We start from the raw sequence: 14938 nt of genomic DNA on the forward strand, positions 1-14938 counted from the left end.
TGTTCTCTCAGTCCTCCAGCACCAGACCCCTTCTTTCTCTCCATCCCCCCCCCTTCACCAGGGTTTCCCAAAAACCGGTCCTGGGTGAACGTTTTTGTTATTTTTCTAGGCAAGTCAGTTAAGAACAAATTAATATTTACAATGACGGCCTACCCCAGCCAAACCCAGACGATGCTGGACCAATTGTGCGCCACTCTATGGGACTTCCAATCACAGCTGGATGTGATGCAGCATGGATTCAAACCAGATACTTCAGTGACGCCTCTTGCACTGAGATGCAGTGTCTACGACCACTGCACCACTCGGGAGCCCTACTGTAGCACTACACAGCTCATTCAAATAATCAAAGCTTGATGGTGAGTTGGTTATTTAAATCAGCTGTGTAGTGCTAGAGCAAAAACCAAAATGTGCACCCGGGGGCGGACGACTCTACCACATGTGTCAAACTCATTCCATGGAGGCCCGGGTTTTCGCTCCATCCTTGTCCTCGATTGATGAATTAAGGTCACTCATTAGTAAGGAACTCCCCTCACCTGATTGTCTAGGTCTTAATTGAAAGGAAGAACCAAAAACCTGCAGACACTTGGCCCTCGAGGGAAGGAGTTTTGACACCCCCGCTCTACACCTATCCCTCTCACAGAACCAGGAACCTCCACTGACCCCTGGGTCTAGGGCTCCCTTGTGTGCCTGCTTGCCCCTCAGGTTGTCCTTCCTCCCCTCTACAGACCCATATCCTGACCCAGCACCTGCAGCAGCCCCAGTTCTAATCCAGATCCCGGGTTCCAATCCTAGCACTAGACCACCAGTCAAGATGTGGAGGAGGGACCAGACCTTCAACAGGAGCGAGCAAGCCACAGGGGAGTCCTACCATTGACCTCTGGAGCTCCTTTGTGGGCCTGCTTGCTCCGCAGGTTGTCCTTCCTCTTGTCTACAGACACAGATCCTGACCCAGCACCTGCAGCAGCCCCACTTCTTATTTCCCGGTTACTGTTTTTCCCGTTCCCCAGTCCCAGCATCAACCCCTGGCCTCCAGTCCCGGCCACAGCACAGTTCCCAGTTCAGTCACAGCACCAACCCCTCTGGCAACCCTGGACACAGCAGCAGCCACCACAACGCTCACCCCATCCAACCGCTGCCATCCCATCCCAACTCAGACCTCACACCTTCCCCTCCCCCAATAACAAGACACAGACAGACTGCCAAACACTCCACCAGACCAACCACTCAAGAATTAAAAATAAATAAAACGTAGACAGGCAATATCTACATTCAGCATTCAGACAGGCAAGATTTACATTCAGCAACCATTGTTAAACAAAGAAACAAAAGTTGTGATTTCTTTTGTAATCTGATTTTTTTGTGTATTTTTGAGTTAACTGATTTGTTTCTTAGGATATTTGAAACTTTTCATTTGAATGTCATTTGAATTATGTATGATTTATGCATAACCAAATACAATTACCAATACAGGATAAACCCAGTTAACAAAAACTCATCCTAAGGATCACTGATAGTGATATCTGCAGGCGGTCATGTATGTGTAGTCTAACACTGAATACAAGACACATTAACTTCACAGATGGAAAGTCTTTATTTCATTTTCTATTTCATTTTACTTTCAAGGCAAATAAAATTCAAAAAGTGAGTAAGTAACACATGACAGTTCAAGAGATCGTTTCCCCCCATGCAAAGCCCCGTCTGTCAAGTACATTATGACGTTACCCATAAATGCTAAGCCAAAGTCAGTTTCGTGTTTTCCCTTATGTTTCAGATAAGGATTTACATCAAGAGGATTTGGGTCCTCCACCGGCGCAGTCTCCTTTATAGGTGGCCATAGCCTGCCTGTGGAAGTGGGGGAGGAACTGGTGTATGCGGAGGCCAGGGTCGGAGGCCAGAGTTGGGCCCAGATAAGGGTTCTGTCAGTGAGCTGGGGCGCAGGCCAAAGACCTCCAGGGCTGGGATGGGGCCGTAGAGGGTGGGCAGGCTCCGGGTTGGAGCCTTGCGTGGGGGTCCCAGGGAGGACTGGGGGAGGAAGGGCCGGGCGGTGCAGGGTCCTGGGGCAGGCCTGGGGTGGGGGTTAGGGTGAAAGGGGTGGGTGTCAACCCCTAAAATGCCACAGGGGGTGCTAAGGGAGTGGGACAGATTCCTGGGAACCAGGCGGAGAGGCCAATTTCTGCTGAGACTCATCCCCAGGCAATGAGCCCCCTTCTGGTGCTCGCTGTGGAGTGCCAGAGGGCGCTCTGTTGCCATTCTCTGAGACAACCTCAGAGTAGGGGAGGTGTGCTGGCGCCCCAGAGCTCCACCCTCTTCATCTCTTTTGTGGAACCTATTCCCCCTTAACCTTGATTGGTTCTCTTTGCCTGAGGGGCGGTGGCATGGAGATGGTCTATGACTAGAGGATTTGTCCACTGTTTCTGAGGCTGATTGGTTGGTGCGGGTGTGAATGTGTGTGGTGAGAGGGGGGTCAAGGATGACACGGATTCTATGTGGGGGCAGTCTGGGTCGTCTTAGCGGGGCTCCCTCCACCAGCAGGTTAACTCCCATGTACTGAGGGACTTCAACTGTAGCCTGGGAGAATGAGGAAACAAGATATGTTCACACACTCCTGATGGGGCCTGGGTATTATTCATGCCACATAGTACCTGGGAATGCTTTGTATAGTCTGCATAGACTCATCATATGTGATCATCAAGCTTGTGTCTGGATGATCTGCATGTATGTCTGTCTATGCATACAGTGTGGCAAAAAAAGTATTTAGTCAGCCACCAATTGTGCAAGTTCTCCCACTTAAAAAGATGAGAGAGGCCTGTAATTTTCATCATAGGTACACTTCAACTATGACAGACAAAATGAGAATAAAAAAAAATCCAGAAAATCACATTGTAGGATTTTTAATGAATGTATTTGCAAATTATGGTGGAAAATAAGTATTTGGTCAATAACAAAAGTTTATCTCAATACTTATATACCCTTTGTATACCCTTTGTTGGCAATGACAGAGGTCAAACGTTTTCTGTAAATCTTCACAAGGTTTTCACACACTGTTGCTGGTATTTTGGCCCATTCCTCCATGCAGATCTCCTCTAGAGCAGTGATGTTTTGGGGCTGTTGCTGGGCAACACGGACTTTCAACTCCCTCCAAATATTTTCTATGGGGTTGAGATCTGGAGACTGGCTAGGCCACTCCAGGACCTTGAAATGCTTCTTACGAAGCCACTCCTTCGTTGCCCGGGCGGTGTGTTTAGGATCATTGTCATGCTGAAAGACCCAGCCACGTTTCATCTTCAATGCCCTTGCTTATGGTAGGCTTTGTTACTTTGGTCCCAGCTTTCTGCAGGTCATTCACTAGGTCCCCCCGTGTGGTTCTGGGATTTTTGCTCACCGTTCTTGTGATCATTTTGACCCCACGGGGTGAGCTCTTGCGTGGAGCCCCAGATCGAGGGAGATTATCAGTGGTCTTGTATGTCTTCCATTTCCTAATAATTGCTCCCACAGTTGATTTCTTCAAACCAAGCTGCTTACCTATTACAGATTCAGTCTTTCCAGCCTGGTGCAGGTCTACAATTTTGTTTCTGATGTCCTTTGACAGCTCTTTGGTCTTGGCCATAGTGGAGTTTGGAGTGTGACTGTTTGAGGTTGTGGACAGGTGTCTTTTATACTGATAACAAGTTCAAACGGGTGCCATTAATACAGGTAACGAGTGGAGGACAGAGGAGCCTCTTAAAGAAGAAGTTACAGGTCTGTGAGAGCCAGACATCTTGCTTGTTTGGAGGTGACCAAATACTTATTTTCCACCATAATTTGCAAATAAATTCATAAAAAATCCTACAATGTTATTTTCTGGATTTTTTTCTCATTTTGTCTGTCATAGTTGAAGTGTACCTATGATGAAAATTACAGGCCTCTCTCATCTTTTTAAGTGGGAGAACTTGCACAATTGGTGGCTGACTAAATGCTTTTTTGCCCCACTGTATACCCTTGGCCTTACCTGTTTGTAGATGAGCTGAAAGCCCCCTGTGTAGGCACCAGGGTCTGCCCGTCGGTCCAGCACCACCTTCAGGGTATCCAGCTGCACGGCAGGGCAGAGGCGGGCGGTGACTGCCGTGGAGGGGGCCATCGTGGGGCTGGCGTTGATCTCCAGTAGCCAGGGCCTCAGGTCCCGACCCAGCATGAAGTCTGCCCCGTAGAGCTCAAAGCTGCCCCTGCGCCCCTCCACCAGGTCCTGGGCCGTCTGGAGGGCGTGGACCACTGCCCGCTGCATCCCAGGCACCACCAGCGCCCCCCACGATGCCCCCTGGCCCTGGGCATGCAGGAAGGCCCGGAACTGGGAGCACGACCACATGTTGTCCTTGGGCACCTCCGGGTGGCGCCATTGAGACGGCTGGAAATGCTTCTGAATGGAGTTGTTGCACAGGTGGACCGAGCTGATGGAGGTGGAGAGAGAAAGAGAGAGATGGACAGAATGGACTATTGATATTTTTGGTATTACTGCTCTAGAATACCTCTTGATAAAGGAAAACTGATGTGGATCAGGTAAATAAGCAAGTTCTCTCTCACTCACTCACTCACTCACTCACTCACTCACTCACTCACTCACTCACTACCCCTCCTTCTCTCTTACCTAGCCAGGGTTTGTGTGGAGTAGGGTTGGGTGGAGAAGCGCAGGTAGCACTCGCGGTAGAACCACACGGTCAGGGGGTTCCAGTCTGTGACCAGGAACCACTGGCGCAGGTCAAACTTGGTGGCATAGACCAACAGGGGGCGCTCCAGGTACTTCTGCACCACCCACTTACTGTCCTTGATTAGGGATGGGTCACTGTCCACCAGCCTCAGGATATCCTCGAGGCGATTCATACACATTATACCTGGAGGGGAGTGGGAGGAAAGAGAGGGTGATTGAGAGGGAGGGAGAAAGGGGGGCCGAGACAAAAAGAGAATGGCATATAAGATAGGAAAGAGGGACAACAACAACGAGAGGGAAAGAGAGGAGTACAAGGAAAGAAAGCAAGGGGATGAGGGTGTAGGGGTAGACATTAATAAGATATGAAAGAGAAAGAGTTACGAAAACACATGAACATTAAAATACACAGCAAACCCTATGACACACACCCAACCTGCCCCACGCATCATATCAATTTGTCCCTCAGACACACACACACACACACACACACACAGCCTCACCCCTGCCCCGTGACTTGGCCCCTGGTTTGATGATCCAGATGTTGTGGAGGCCATCCGTCTCCAGCTGTGGACACACCTGTAGTCTATTCAGCATGGCCTGACAACGCTCCACATACACACCACTACCCTCGATCCCCACACCTTCACTACACACACACACACACACACACACACACACAGGGGTATTTGAACCAAATACCTTAGTCGAGTGCTACTATGTACCTATGGGTTAGCTGAACAAAGACAATGAAGCTATGAATGACTAACACATGACCCTTGACTACACACAACACACTCACTGGACGACCAGGTAGTAGTCATGCATGAACTTGACCCACTGCTGTTCTGTGAGGGAGGGTGGCGTTTCCATGGTGACATCAATGTCACTGTGGTCCAAGCTGTTGAGAAACTCCTGGCATACGTGCAAAGCCCTGTCAATCATTCTTGGACTGACCAATCGAGTTGCTCTGCGTTTCCTAGGGCCTGGAGAAGACTTATTGGGTTGACATTGAGAATGGCACAATGTATTGCAATGTATTGTGTGTGTGCAGTATATCACTCTGATACCCTCGGATTGTGACAAGTTCTCTTCCACCTTTTCTTCCTCTACTTGCTCTCTTCCCTCTCCATCACTCATTTCCACTATGTGCTGCAGCAGACTAGTACATGCAGTCCTCCTGAAGTCTTCTAAAAAAAGTGGATGAGAGAGAAGGGGAGCGGGGCCAGAGAAAGAAAGAAAGAAAGAAAGAAAGAAAGAAAGAAAGAAAGAAAGAAAGAAAGAAAGAAAGAAAGAAAGAAAGAAAGAAAGAAAGAAAGAAAGAAAGAAAGAAAGAAAGAAAGAGAGAGAGAGAGAGAGAGAGAGAGAGGGGATAATGAAAAATATGACTTTTCTCAATTAGACAATCCTAATAAACATGTACTATACAGTAATGTTGACTGTGAATTGGGGATGGAGAGCTGCTTGCAGAAGGACAAGTGCCTTCAGGGAGAAGTGGGTAGAAGGTCCCTCTAACCACTGATACAGGATCAGATACTGTTACATACCTTTAATGGTTAAGGTTAGAGACTTTGGGTTAAGGTCATCTGATCCTAAGGGAAACTACTACCTTGAGCTATCACAGAAAGAAAGACATGCATCTTGGGGTGCAGGACAGAATGACAGTTAGAGAGTGGCCTGACCAATGAAGGCATGTTTCTCATCATCTGCCCCGAGCCTGTAACATCGTGGGAAGAATGTGTCTGGGTTTGTAGCATCAAACCACTGAAGGTTCCTCAAGTTCACACACAGACCCACCTGAGAGAGTGAGAGAGAGAGAGAGAGAGAGAGAGAGAGAGAGAGAGAGAGGGACATTATAATTACTCATTATGTATCCCTGAATAAAATAGAGTAAAGTAGAGAAAATAGCAGGATAATAAAATAAAATAGGAGGGAGAGAGAGGCACTAGAATGTAGCCTGAGTATTCCCGTTATTTCCTTAAGTGAATTGAGTGCAATCTGTATTCAGACTGTGACCTTGGTGGTGAAAGTGCCCGACTTTGCATAATGATTGGTCATCTGGTCCTTCCGTAACGAGCGGCAGTCAATCTCATCCCTCCGTGTCGTCCAGTAGAAGTATGTTGTTTCATTTCGCACCAGACGAGACTGGGGGAAGAAAGGGTGAATGAAAGAGGGACAGGAAAGGGGAAAAATCTAGCAGTGACATCACATCAAACAGCAGCTCACCATGAGGTCATACATGTCATCAGGGTCGTGCCCCCTCGCCCCCTCCACCCCTCTGTCTGAAAAAGAAGAGAGAGAAGTACATAAAAGTATGTAGAACATAGGAGTAGAAATGGGAGAAGGTTGCTGCTCCTAACCACTGATACATGATAAAATATTTTCTAATCCCCCTAATGGTTAGGGTTAGGTTTTTAGTAGGCTAATCTGATTCTAGACTTGTGGTCGGGGTCAACTTCTCACTCAAGCGATGACAAGCTCTGTCCTGACAGGAGAGTAATGTGTGCGGTGTGACATATCTTGGTTGATGTGGTATGGGCTCAGGTTGTATCTTATTCTTAGGACTAGGAGCATCCTACCGGTGCGCCCATTACATTTACACTACAGCTATTAATCTAAGTACCCTATCCATACCATTAGCAGGGATTCTGCTTTACCTTATAAGTAGGCTCAAACTTAAAACTGTTGAAGTCTCTCTTACAGCCTTTGTGGACTACAGAATACCTCACAAGAGCTAGTTTCTTCCTTGAAAGTTTCCTTGCCACTGTCTGATTGTGGGTTGACAAATGTATTCAAACCTAATGTGCTTGCCCAATGAAGAGCTTCCGTCTTACCGTTGTCATCATTACTGTCATCCCCATCCTCACCATCCTCTTCACCATGACAATGGCCTGCTGGTTTTGGGGCGGGGTGTGGCAGTCGACGCTCCACCCAACCTCTGGCCTGCAAGGCAGCACGGATCACAGGATAGGGGCCCTGTACAGAGAAAACCCTCCGTAGCTGAGAGAGAGAGAGAGGGTAGGAAAGTGTCTTTAGGTCAGTTGGTCTGCAGCCCTGGTCCAGGAGAGCTGCAGTGTATGAAATATTTTTCCTCTGGCCTTTGGATCAGGTGTGAATCAGGTGCCTTAGTGCTTGGCTGGAGCCAAACCCTGCATACCCTGTCTCTCTTCAGTGTGGCCAGGGTTGGTGACCACTGCTGTAGGCAATGTGTTGGTTGTGGTGTGTCTGCTGTTGACCCAGACAGTGGTTGTGTGGAGAGAAGAGAGAGAAAGAGACCAGGGGCATCATGCACCCCAAAAAAGTATGTGAGGATGGCTGAGGGGCTTCTCTGCTCAAATCTGGGTACATTTTTTTAAAGGAATGGGAGTCTTATTCAATACATTTAGTTTGCCAGCAGCATACCACCATACATCCCACTGCTGGCTTGCCTTTGACGCTAAGCAGGATTGCTCATCGTCTGTCCCTGGATGGGAAACCAGATGCTGCTGGAAGTGGTGTTGGAGGGCCAGTAGGAGGTGCTCTTTCCTCTGGTCGTATGCCCCAGGACAGTGATTGGGAACATTTCCCTGTGTAAGGTGCTGTCTTTCGGATGTCCTGACTCTCTGTGGTCGCTAAAGATACCATGATACTTATTGTAAGAGTAGGGGTGTTAATACTGGTGTCCTGGCTAAATTTCTAATCTGGCCCTCATACCATCATGGCCACCTAATCATCCCCAGCTTCCAATTGTCACATTCTTCCTCTCCCATGTAACTATTCCCCAGGTCATTGCTGTGAATGTGTTCTCAGTCACCTTACAGGGTTAAATATAGAAATATAAGTTATTGCTTGCTTTTATAAAGTCTACCAACCTTGCCAGCCTGCAAGATAGTTAGTCTAACTTGATTGATAGCCTGAAATTGTTTCTTGGTAGCTAGTTACGAGGTTGGGAGGTTGGGAACCTAACTTTGTGGCCCTGTGCTCCATCTGGGCATGGCGCCTCTGTGAGAGACAACTGTCTTACCTGGACAGCCTTCTCCACCAGAGCCTTGGCAGTCTTCAGCCTGTCTGGGTTTATCTCTGGCAGGTTAAACGGACTGCAACGCACCCTCCCCTCTATGGGGGAAAACAGGCATACATTTAGTATACAGTATGGTGTCAGTGGCGTACCGCAGTTTGGCGGGGCCCCCCGCAAGGTCTGAGAGAAAATGTTGCTGTTTTATTGTCAGTCAAGTAAAACAAAACACGACAAATAGAAATAAGAAGAACACGAGAAAGTAAGTAAGCTATATACAGGGTCTGTTCCAGGGTCAATGCCAATACCATATTTACAATGTCCAGGGATACTGGAGTGGTAGGATTAGATATGTATAGGGGTAAGGTGACTAGGCATCAGGATATACTGTATGATAAAGAGAGTAGCAGCAGGGTATATGATAATTGTAGGTCAATGTGTACATGCGTGTGTGTAGAGTCAGTATGAATGTGTGTGCGTGTTGTGTGTGTGAGCAAAATAGGTCTGTGTGTGATCAGACCTCCCCAATAACCCATCATTATGACCCTGACAACACACTCCGAACAGAAGGACTTTCCTCCGACTGTTCATGTTTGCCTCCCCACGAAGGAATCAATTCATAGATGGCACAAGGTACTTACAGAGAACTGCCCTCTTGGTCGCACTCACACCAAATACATGTACAACCTGTTGGTGAGTGTGACGAGGCCATGTTCCCACTATCGTCCAGCCTTGCCGCCACATCACTCCTCCTTCAACACCAGACCAGGCCAATGAAAATACTCTCTACCACCCCCTTCTCCCTTTCCATCTCTCTCCCCTTTCCTCACTCTATACCTATCCCTCTCACAGAAACAGACCAGAACCAGGAGCCATTCTTCACCACACCAAAAGAGGTGAGGAGGAAGGACAAAAGCTCTAGACCTACACACGGAGCGAGCATGCCGCAGGCGAGTCCCATCACTTACCTCCGGGTCTTGAGTGCCTGCTGGCTCCTCAGGTTGTCCTTCCTCCCCTCTGCAGACCCAGATCCCGACCCAGCACTAACCCAGTACCCATTTTGCAGCACAAGCCCCAGCTTCAGATGAGGGGTGGAGGAAGAACCAAAGATCAAACCTTCACCCGGAGCGAGCAGGTCACAGGGGAGTATCACCATTGACCTCTGGATCTAGGGCTCCCTTGTGTGTCTGCTGGCTCCTCAGGTTGTCCTTCCTCCCCTCTACAAATCCAGATCCAGACCCAGAACCTGCAGCAGTCCTGGTTCCCGGTTCCCGGTCCCTAGTCCCAACACCAGACGCATCATCAACCCATGGTATCCAGTCCCAGCCCCAGCAATAGCACAGATCCCAGTTTCTAGTTCCAGCACCAACCCCTCTCGTAGCATAGCCTTCGATTCGGGTTGACCATTTCCCAACGGAGAACATCACAGGTACTTCCTGTTTAAGCTTCTGCTTGTATAGTATAGAGTTATGATCTGATTTGCCGAAAGGGGGTACGAGGGAGGGCCTTTGTATGCTTGCATGTGGTTAGAGTAACAGTGATTTTTATCGCTCCTAGTGATGAAAGAAACATGTCTTAATGAAGTGGAATTAAAATCACTGGCAACAAGAAAGGCAGCCTCCGGGTTGATGGTTTCCCGCTTGTTCATAGCCTCGTACAGTTCGTTAAGTGTCAGCTTGTTTTTTTCTTGTCCTAAGGAGGACTATATACTGTAGTCACGATAACAGATGAAAGCTCTCTGGATAGTTAGAAGGGTCAGCATTTGACCATCGGGTATTCCAAGACAGGTGAACAATGGATCGGGACTTCCACTGCACTAGAGTCAGCACCCTATTTGCTGTTGCTGAAGAAGCATACCCCTTGTTATAGGTTTATTTTTTCCATGTGTGTTTTGATGTTGGACAATAGCATATATAGCATGTTTTTTTATTTAACTAGGAAAGTCAGTTAAGAACATTTTTAAAATGTACAATGACGGCCTAACACCGGACGACGCTTGGCCAATTGTGCGTCACCCTATGGGACTCCCGATCACAGCCGGTTGTGATGCAGCCCGGGATCAAACCAGGGTCTGTAGTGACGCCTCAAGGATGGAGATGTAGTGCCTTAAACCGCAGCGCCACTTGGGAGTCTCGTTAGCACATAGGGTGCACCGATTGGTGTCACCTCGTTAGTGATCGGCAGTGTTGAGGATGTCAGCAATCCCAACATGGTTGATCTGACCGAGACATTTATGGGTGATCCTGATTTCGCTAAACCTCCTGAGTTGACTTCTCCTTTGAAAAACCCAAAGGTGAGCGAGTTTGTAGGACCACTGAAGGAAGAGAGTGTTCCTACAGCTGACACGTCGATGTCTCGGAAGCAACTGATTGCTGAACAGAGTAAAGATGTTTCACTCTCTCCTCTTTTTGCTGAGATACGTCCGGAGGAGTTTAAGGGAGTTCATGTGGGCTACTTTGAGGAAATGGCATTCTCGCACCACTTCTGGGCATGTGTATCTCAAATTGTCATTCCAGTTATACTTCAACAAGAGATACTGAGGTTGGCTCACGATGGTAGTATAGCAGGCCATCTTTGGGTCATGGTATGACCGTATCTTGCATAACATCTTTTGGCCTGGTCTGAAACAGGATGTTGTGGCTTACTGTAAATCCTGTCGAGTTTGCCAGCGGACGGATAAACCTAACCAAGCTGTGCCGGTTGCACCTTTGCAGTCTATTCCTGGTTTTGACTAACCTTTCAGAAGGGTTCTGGTGGATTGTGTTGATCCTTTTCCCAAAGCAAAGAGTGGTAACCAGTTTCTCTTAACCATCATGTGTGCTGCCACTCGTTTCCCAAAGACCATTCCACTGAGGAAAATCACGGGAGGAAAGCTACTACGGATTTTGCAGGAGTTTCCTCCGTGGTAAGGACAACTTGGTAGCTGATTGTCTTTCAAGGGTGAGCAGTCAATTGGTTTTGTGTTTTGCGTTTAGCCAGTGTGTTGCCCTGGCTCACAATTTAGTTTGACTGAATGTTTTGTCTTTTTGGAGAGGAGTTTGGTTTTGGATGCACTCATTCCAAGGGGATGAGAGTTATAGAAGCGTTAGTGAGTTTTTCAAAGCGTTAGTGAGTTTTAGGCATCTATTAAAATAATATAAAAGACTGTCATTTAAAAAAAAAATATATATATATATATATATATATATATATATATATAGATTTGCAAAAAAAGTGTTTAATCTTCATTGGAGAAGGTGACACATTTAAGTAATTTATAATTACAGTACTTAGATGAAGGTTTGTTATAAATGTACAGTAATTTGTTACAGTGCATGTTACAGAAAAGCAGAGCATATTGCAGTTTTTTTCACCAGCGTTTCCTCTTGGATAGCCTGAAAAATTACACAAAGAGCCCGGGGCAGAGCAGAAGTCAAAGCTGGAATTGAGGTCGATCTGATGTTTAAAAGTTCTTGTTGATCATAAGAAATGATAGAGGATATATTTAGTGCAAAAAAAGTAAAGATAAACACCAAAATTATAACTAAATAGCAAAGTGGCAGCCATACAGTATTCCACCAACATTTTGTGTGTGTGTGTGTGTGTGTGTGTGTGTGTGTGTGTGTGTGTGTGTGTTCTTACGAGGCATGTGCTGCATGCTGCTCTCAGGGTTGGCTAAAATCTGTCACTCTGGTGTCCCCTTCTCTCTGGTCATCTAAGGAGAGAATAGATAATCATCATGCCTCATAAGAACACACACACACACACACACACACTACCAGCCAATAGGTCTGGACCTTTATGACACAGGCAACCGCAAGCTCCGCTCCAACTGTTACTCCTAAATCACCTAAGTGTTACCTAGTGTGGATTTTTCAGTCTAACATTTATAGTGTTGATTCTGGTGTTAAATTAACACTCATTGGTGTAAATGAACCCAAGTGTTGGTGTTAATAACCAGTGTTAAACCAAAACCATGGCATCATTACCATATTTCCCAACATTCTCTATTGCAGGTTGATTTTTAGAATTGCTTTTGCATTGACGGTTTAATTAATCTTATGCTACTCAAATAAATAACAAACATTTTTCTAAACTAATACAATCTGTTAATTGGACTTGTTGCACCCATTACTAAAATGTTTGTTTCATTACAAATGGTTTAGGTAGTCTCATCATTTATCTTCCCAAACCTGGCAATCATTCTGAATGTAGGTTGCGGCTGGATTCCAATAAGAATCACACATCCCTTCACAGTTCATTACAATGTGACTTGCAGGCTTGAAAACCTCAAATGTCAGGCAACTTCAATAGGGTAACATTCAGCTCTCAAAGTAAGGCCCTAAAAATGTGTTGTACTCTTATTTAATTAATAATGACCCCATGTTTATTTAGGAGCTCACTTGGTGAAGGCCACAAGTCATATGGAACAACCATGTCTCTTTCACTAACAAATACAATCTTGGGTTGTAACTACAAATCACTCGAACAGCAAGGCACTCTGGGAAATATACCAATAAGGCTTTACACTAAGCAGTGTGTTAATTTAACACTGAAAACTGTAGACCCATATAGACACTGGACCAGTATTAAAATTAACAGAATCTGTGTTTATTTAACACTGGAGAATGTGCTGTGTATGTATACACAAACAAATGAAAACTTTTGTTTTTAAAGTAACTTACTTAAAGAAAGTATGTTACCGTAAATTATAAATACATTTTCGTTTACCAGTACATTACTGTAAAGTTTCTAACATACTGGACTTTTTTTCCCAGCAATTTACAGTAAATGCCAGTAAATGACCGTAAAAACAACAGGATTTATTTACAGTGTAGACTAAGCAGTCACTTCACAGAGTGAAGCCGACAGTGAAGGCAACTGCCGACTGATTGATCTACAAATCACCTTGCATCATAAATAACTACTTATTAATATTTATAGATCAGTCAGTCACCATTTACCCACAATGCATCATTAACTTTACACTTTCAAACACAGCCACAGGTTCTGCTGTTAGCTGTCTGTAGGGCAGGTTTTCTTAAAATGACACAGCGAGTGGGTAGTGATCTGGGTCAGGTGGTTGTTAATCTGTGGCGAGCCGAAACATACACTGTCACCTGTTTTGCCAAACCCCCACCCACTCTGGAGTATACACATATACACCCCTCCCACATGCACCTGAGGCTTTTCACAGACTGTGGTCATGTTCACCAAATAAACATGCACGCAAACACAGGGCAGAAATCTCAATGCACAATGTTGACATGTAATTCTTCTTACCTAGTTACAGCTACCTCGTCACCAAGCCCACTCAATAATAGAGATTAAATATGTACTGTCACATCCGAGGCTAGACAAGTCTACAATAATTAGTTCATTATCCAGAATGAAAAGACACTCAAAATATCCAAAATATCCTCTCTCCCGATGAGCACTGAAGTGCAGTAATCTGTATAGTCTATAGTCAGACGGTGAGTAGCCTACGGGCAATTCCATGGTAACGGAATTATGCTGCATGCCAAACAAAAACCATTGATTGTAAAGTATATCAAACCCTACAACTCTAAGGACAATGACTACTTTGAACAATTTCCACAGTAAATCAAAAAAAAAAAAATTTACTGGAAAAAAGAACCAAATGTTGTAGCTGCATAGTCCTTCCGGTAAATGTGTTTTAGTACAATGTCCTGTGAAACTGTGTTTTTTATTTAGTATACATTTTATAGGGAAAAACAGGAATCTCAGCATAATTCCATTACCATGCAATATGGAAAATACAAACATTCCCAGGCAATTAGTTGAATACAGATAATGGGGTTATTAAACACATGGCAAATCTGTTGCCAATAAAAAATATCTGTATCTAAGCTTCAAATATCATGCTCACGGTCATTTCTGTACTCACTGTGAACTCACCTGTACTCCCATGGTGCTTTTATTCCCCCAGCTGCCGCTTGCACCATTTTGCTTCCTTTTGACTGCCGTGACCCAACTGCTACCTGAATACCTGCGCAATCCTGCCTCCTCCCTCAAGTTCCTACACACTGGGAGAATCTCAATTGCAGAATGCTTGTGTCCTTCCTGCTCTCGCCTCACCTCTTCTCAAAACCCATTGGAGGTGATGGTCAGTGGGGCGGGACCTCTGGCTTTCTCATCCAATGGGTTGGAGAAGAAGGCGAGGAGATATGGAAGGTCCAAACCTGCCATAATTAAATAAATAAATAAATGCATAAATCAACACATAATTAAATGAGCAAGGAAATAAAAAAAATACTGATAAAAAT

General features: G+C 45.7%; 1 protein-coding gene across 6 annotated transcripts; it reads right to left on the bottom strand.

The window, feature by feature from the left end:
- Nucleotides 1-1580: 1580 nt before the first annotated feature.
- On the bottom strand, nt 1581-14719 carry LOC110494248 (tubulin monoglycylase TTLL3). Of its 6 annotated transcripts, none has more exons than XM_036950340.1 (13): nt 14571-14718; nt 12294-12366; nt 8682-8773; nt 7513-7678; nt 6905-6960; nt 6695-6823; nt 6361-6475; nt 5749-5865; nt 5481-5664; nt 5182-5327; nt 4622-4865; nt 3989-4424; nt 1581-2568 (listed from the first exon to the last, which is right to left on the bottom strand). In XM_036950340.1, exons 2-13 carry the CDS (start codon nt 12307-12309, stop codon nt 1822-1824), a joined length of 2448 nt encoding a protein of 815 aa, XP_036806235.1. In that variant the 5' UTR covers nt 12310-12366; nt 14571-14718; the 3' UTR covers nt 1581-1821. The 6 variants fall into 6 exon arrangements, with proteins under 6 accessions (XP_036806235.1, XP_036806234.1, XP_036806233.1 ...); XM_036950339.1 differs by having other exon boundaries at nt 5749-5868; nt 14571-14717; XM_036950338.1 differs by having other exon boundaries at nt 5520-5868; nt 14571-14719.
- Between the last annotated feature and the right edge of the window lie 219 nt (nt 14720-14938).

This window comes from Oncorhynchus mykiss, chromosome 17 (genome assembly GCF_013265735.2).
Source record: "Oncorhynchus mykiss isolate Arlee chromosome 17, USDA_OmykA_1.1, whole genome shotgun sequence".
Classification (NCBI taxonomy): Eukaryota; Metazoa; Chordata; class Actinopteri; order Salmoniformes; family Salmonidae; genus Oncorhynchus; species Oncorhynchus mykiss.

What these genes read in the sequence shown, in the direction of transcription:
- LOC110494248 (XM_021569169.2), bottom strand. An exon ending in ATGACATGTATGACCTCATG is followed by an intron (nt 6,824 to 6,904) that starts GTGAGCTGCTGT and finishes TTCTTCCCCCAG; the next exon opens with TCTCGTCTGGTGCGAAATGA. An exon ending in GGCCAAGTCACGGGGCAGGG is followed by an intron (nt 4,866 to 5,181) that starts GTGAGGCTGTGT and finishes ACTCCCCTCCAG; the next exon opens with GTATAATGTGTATGAATCGC.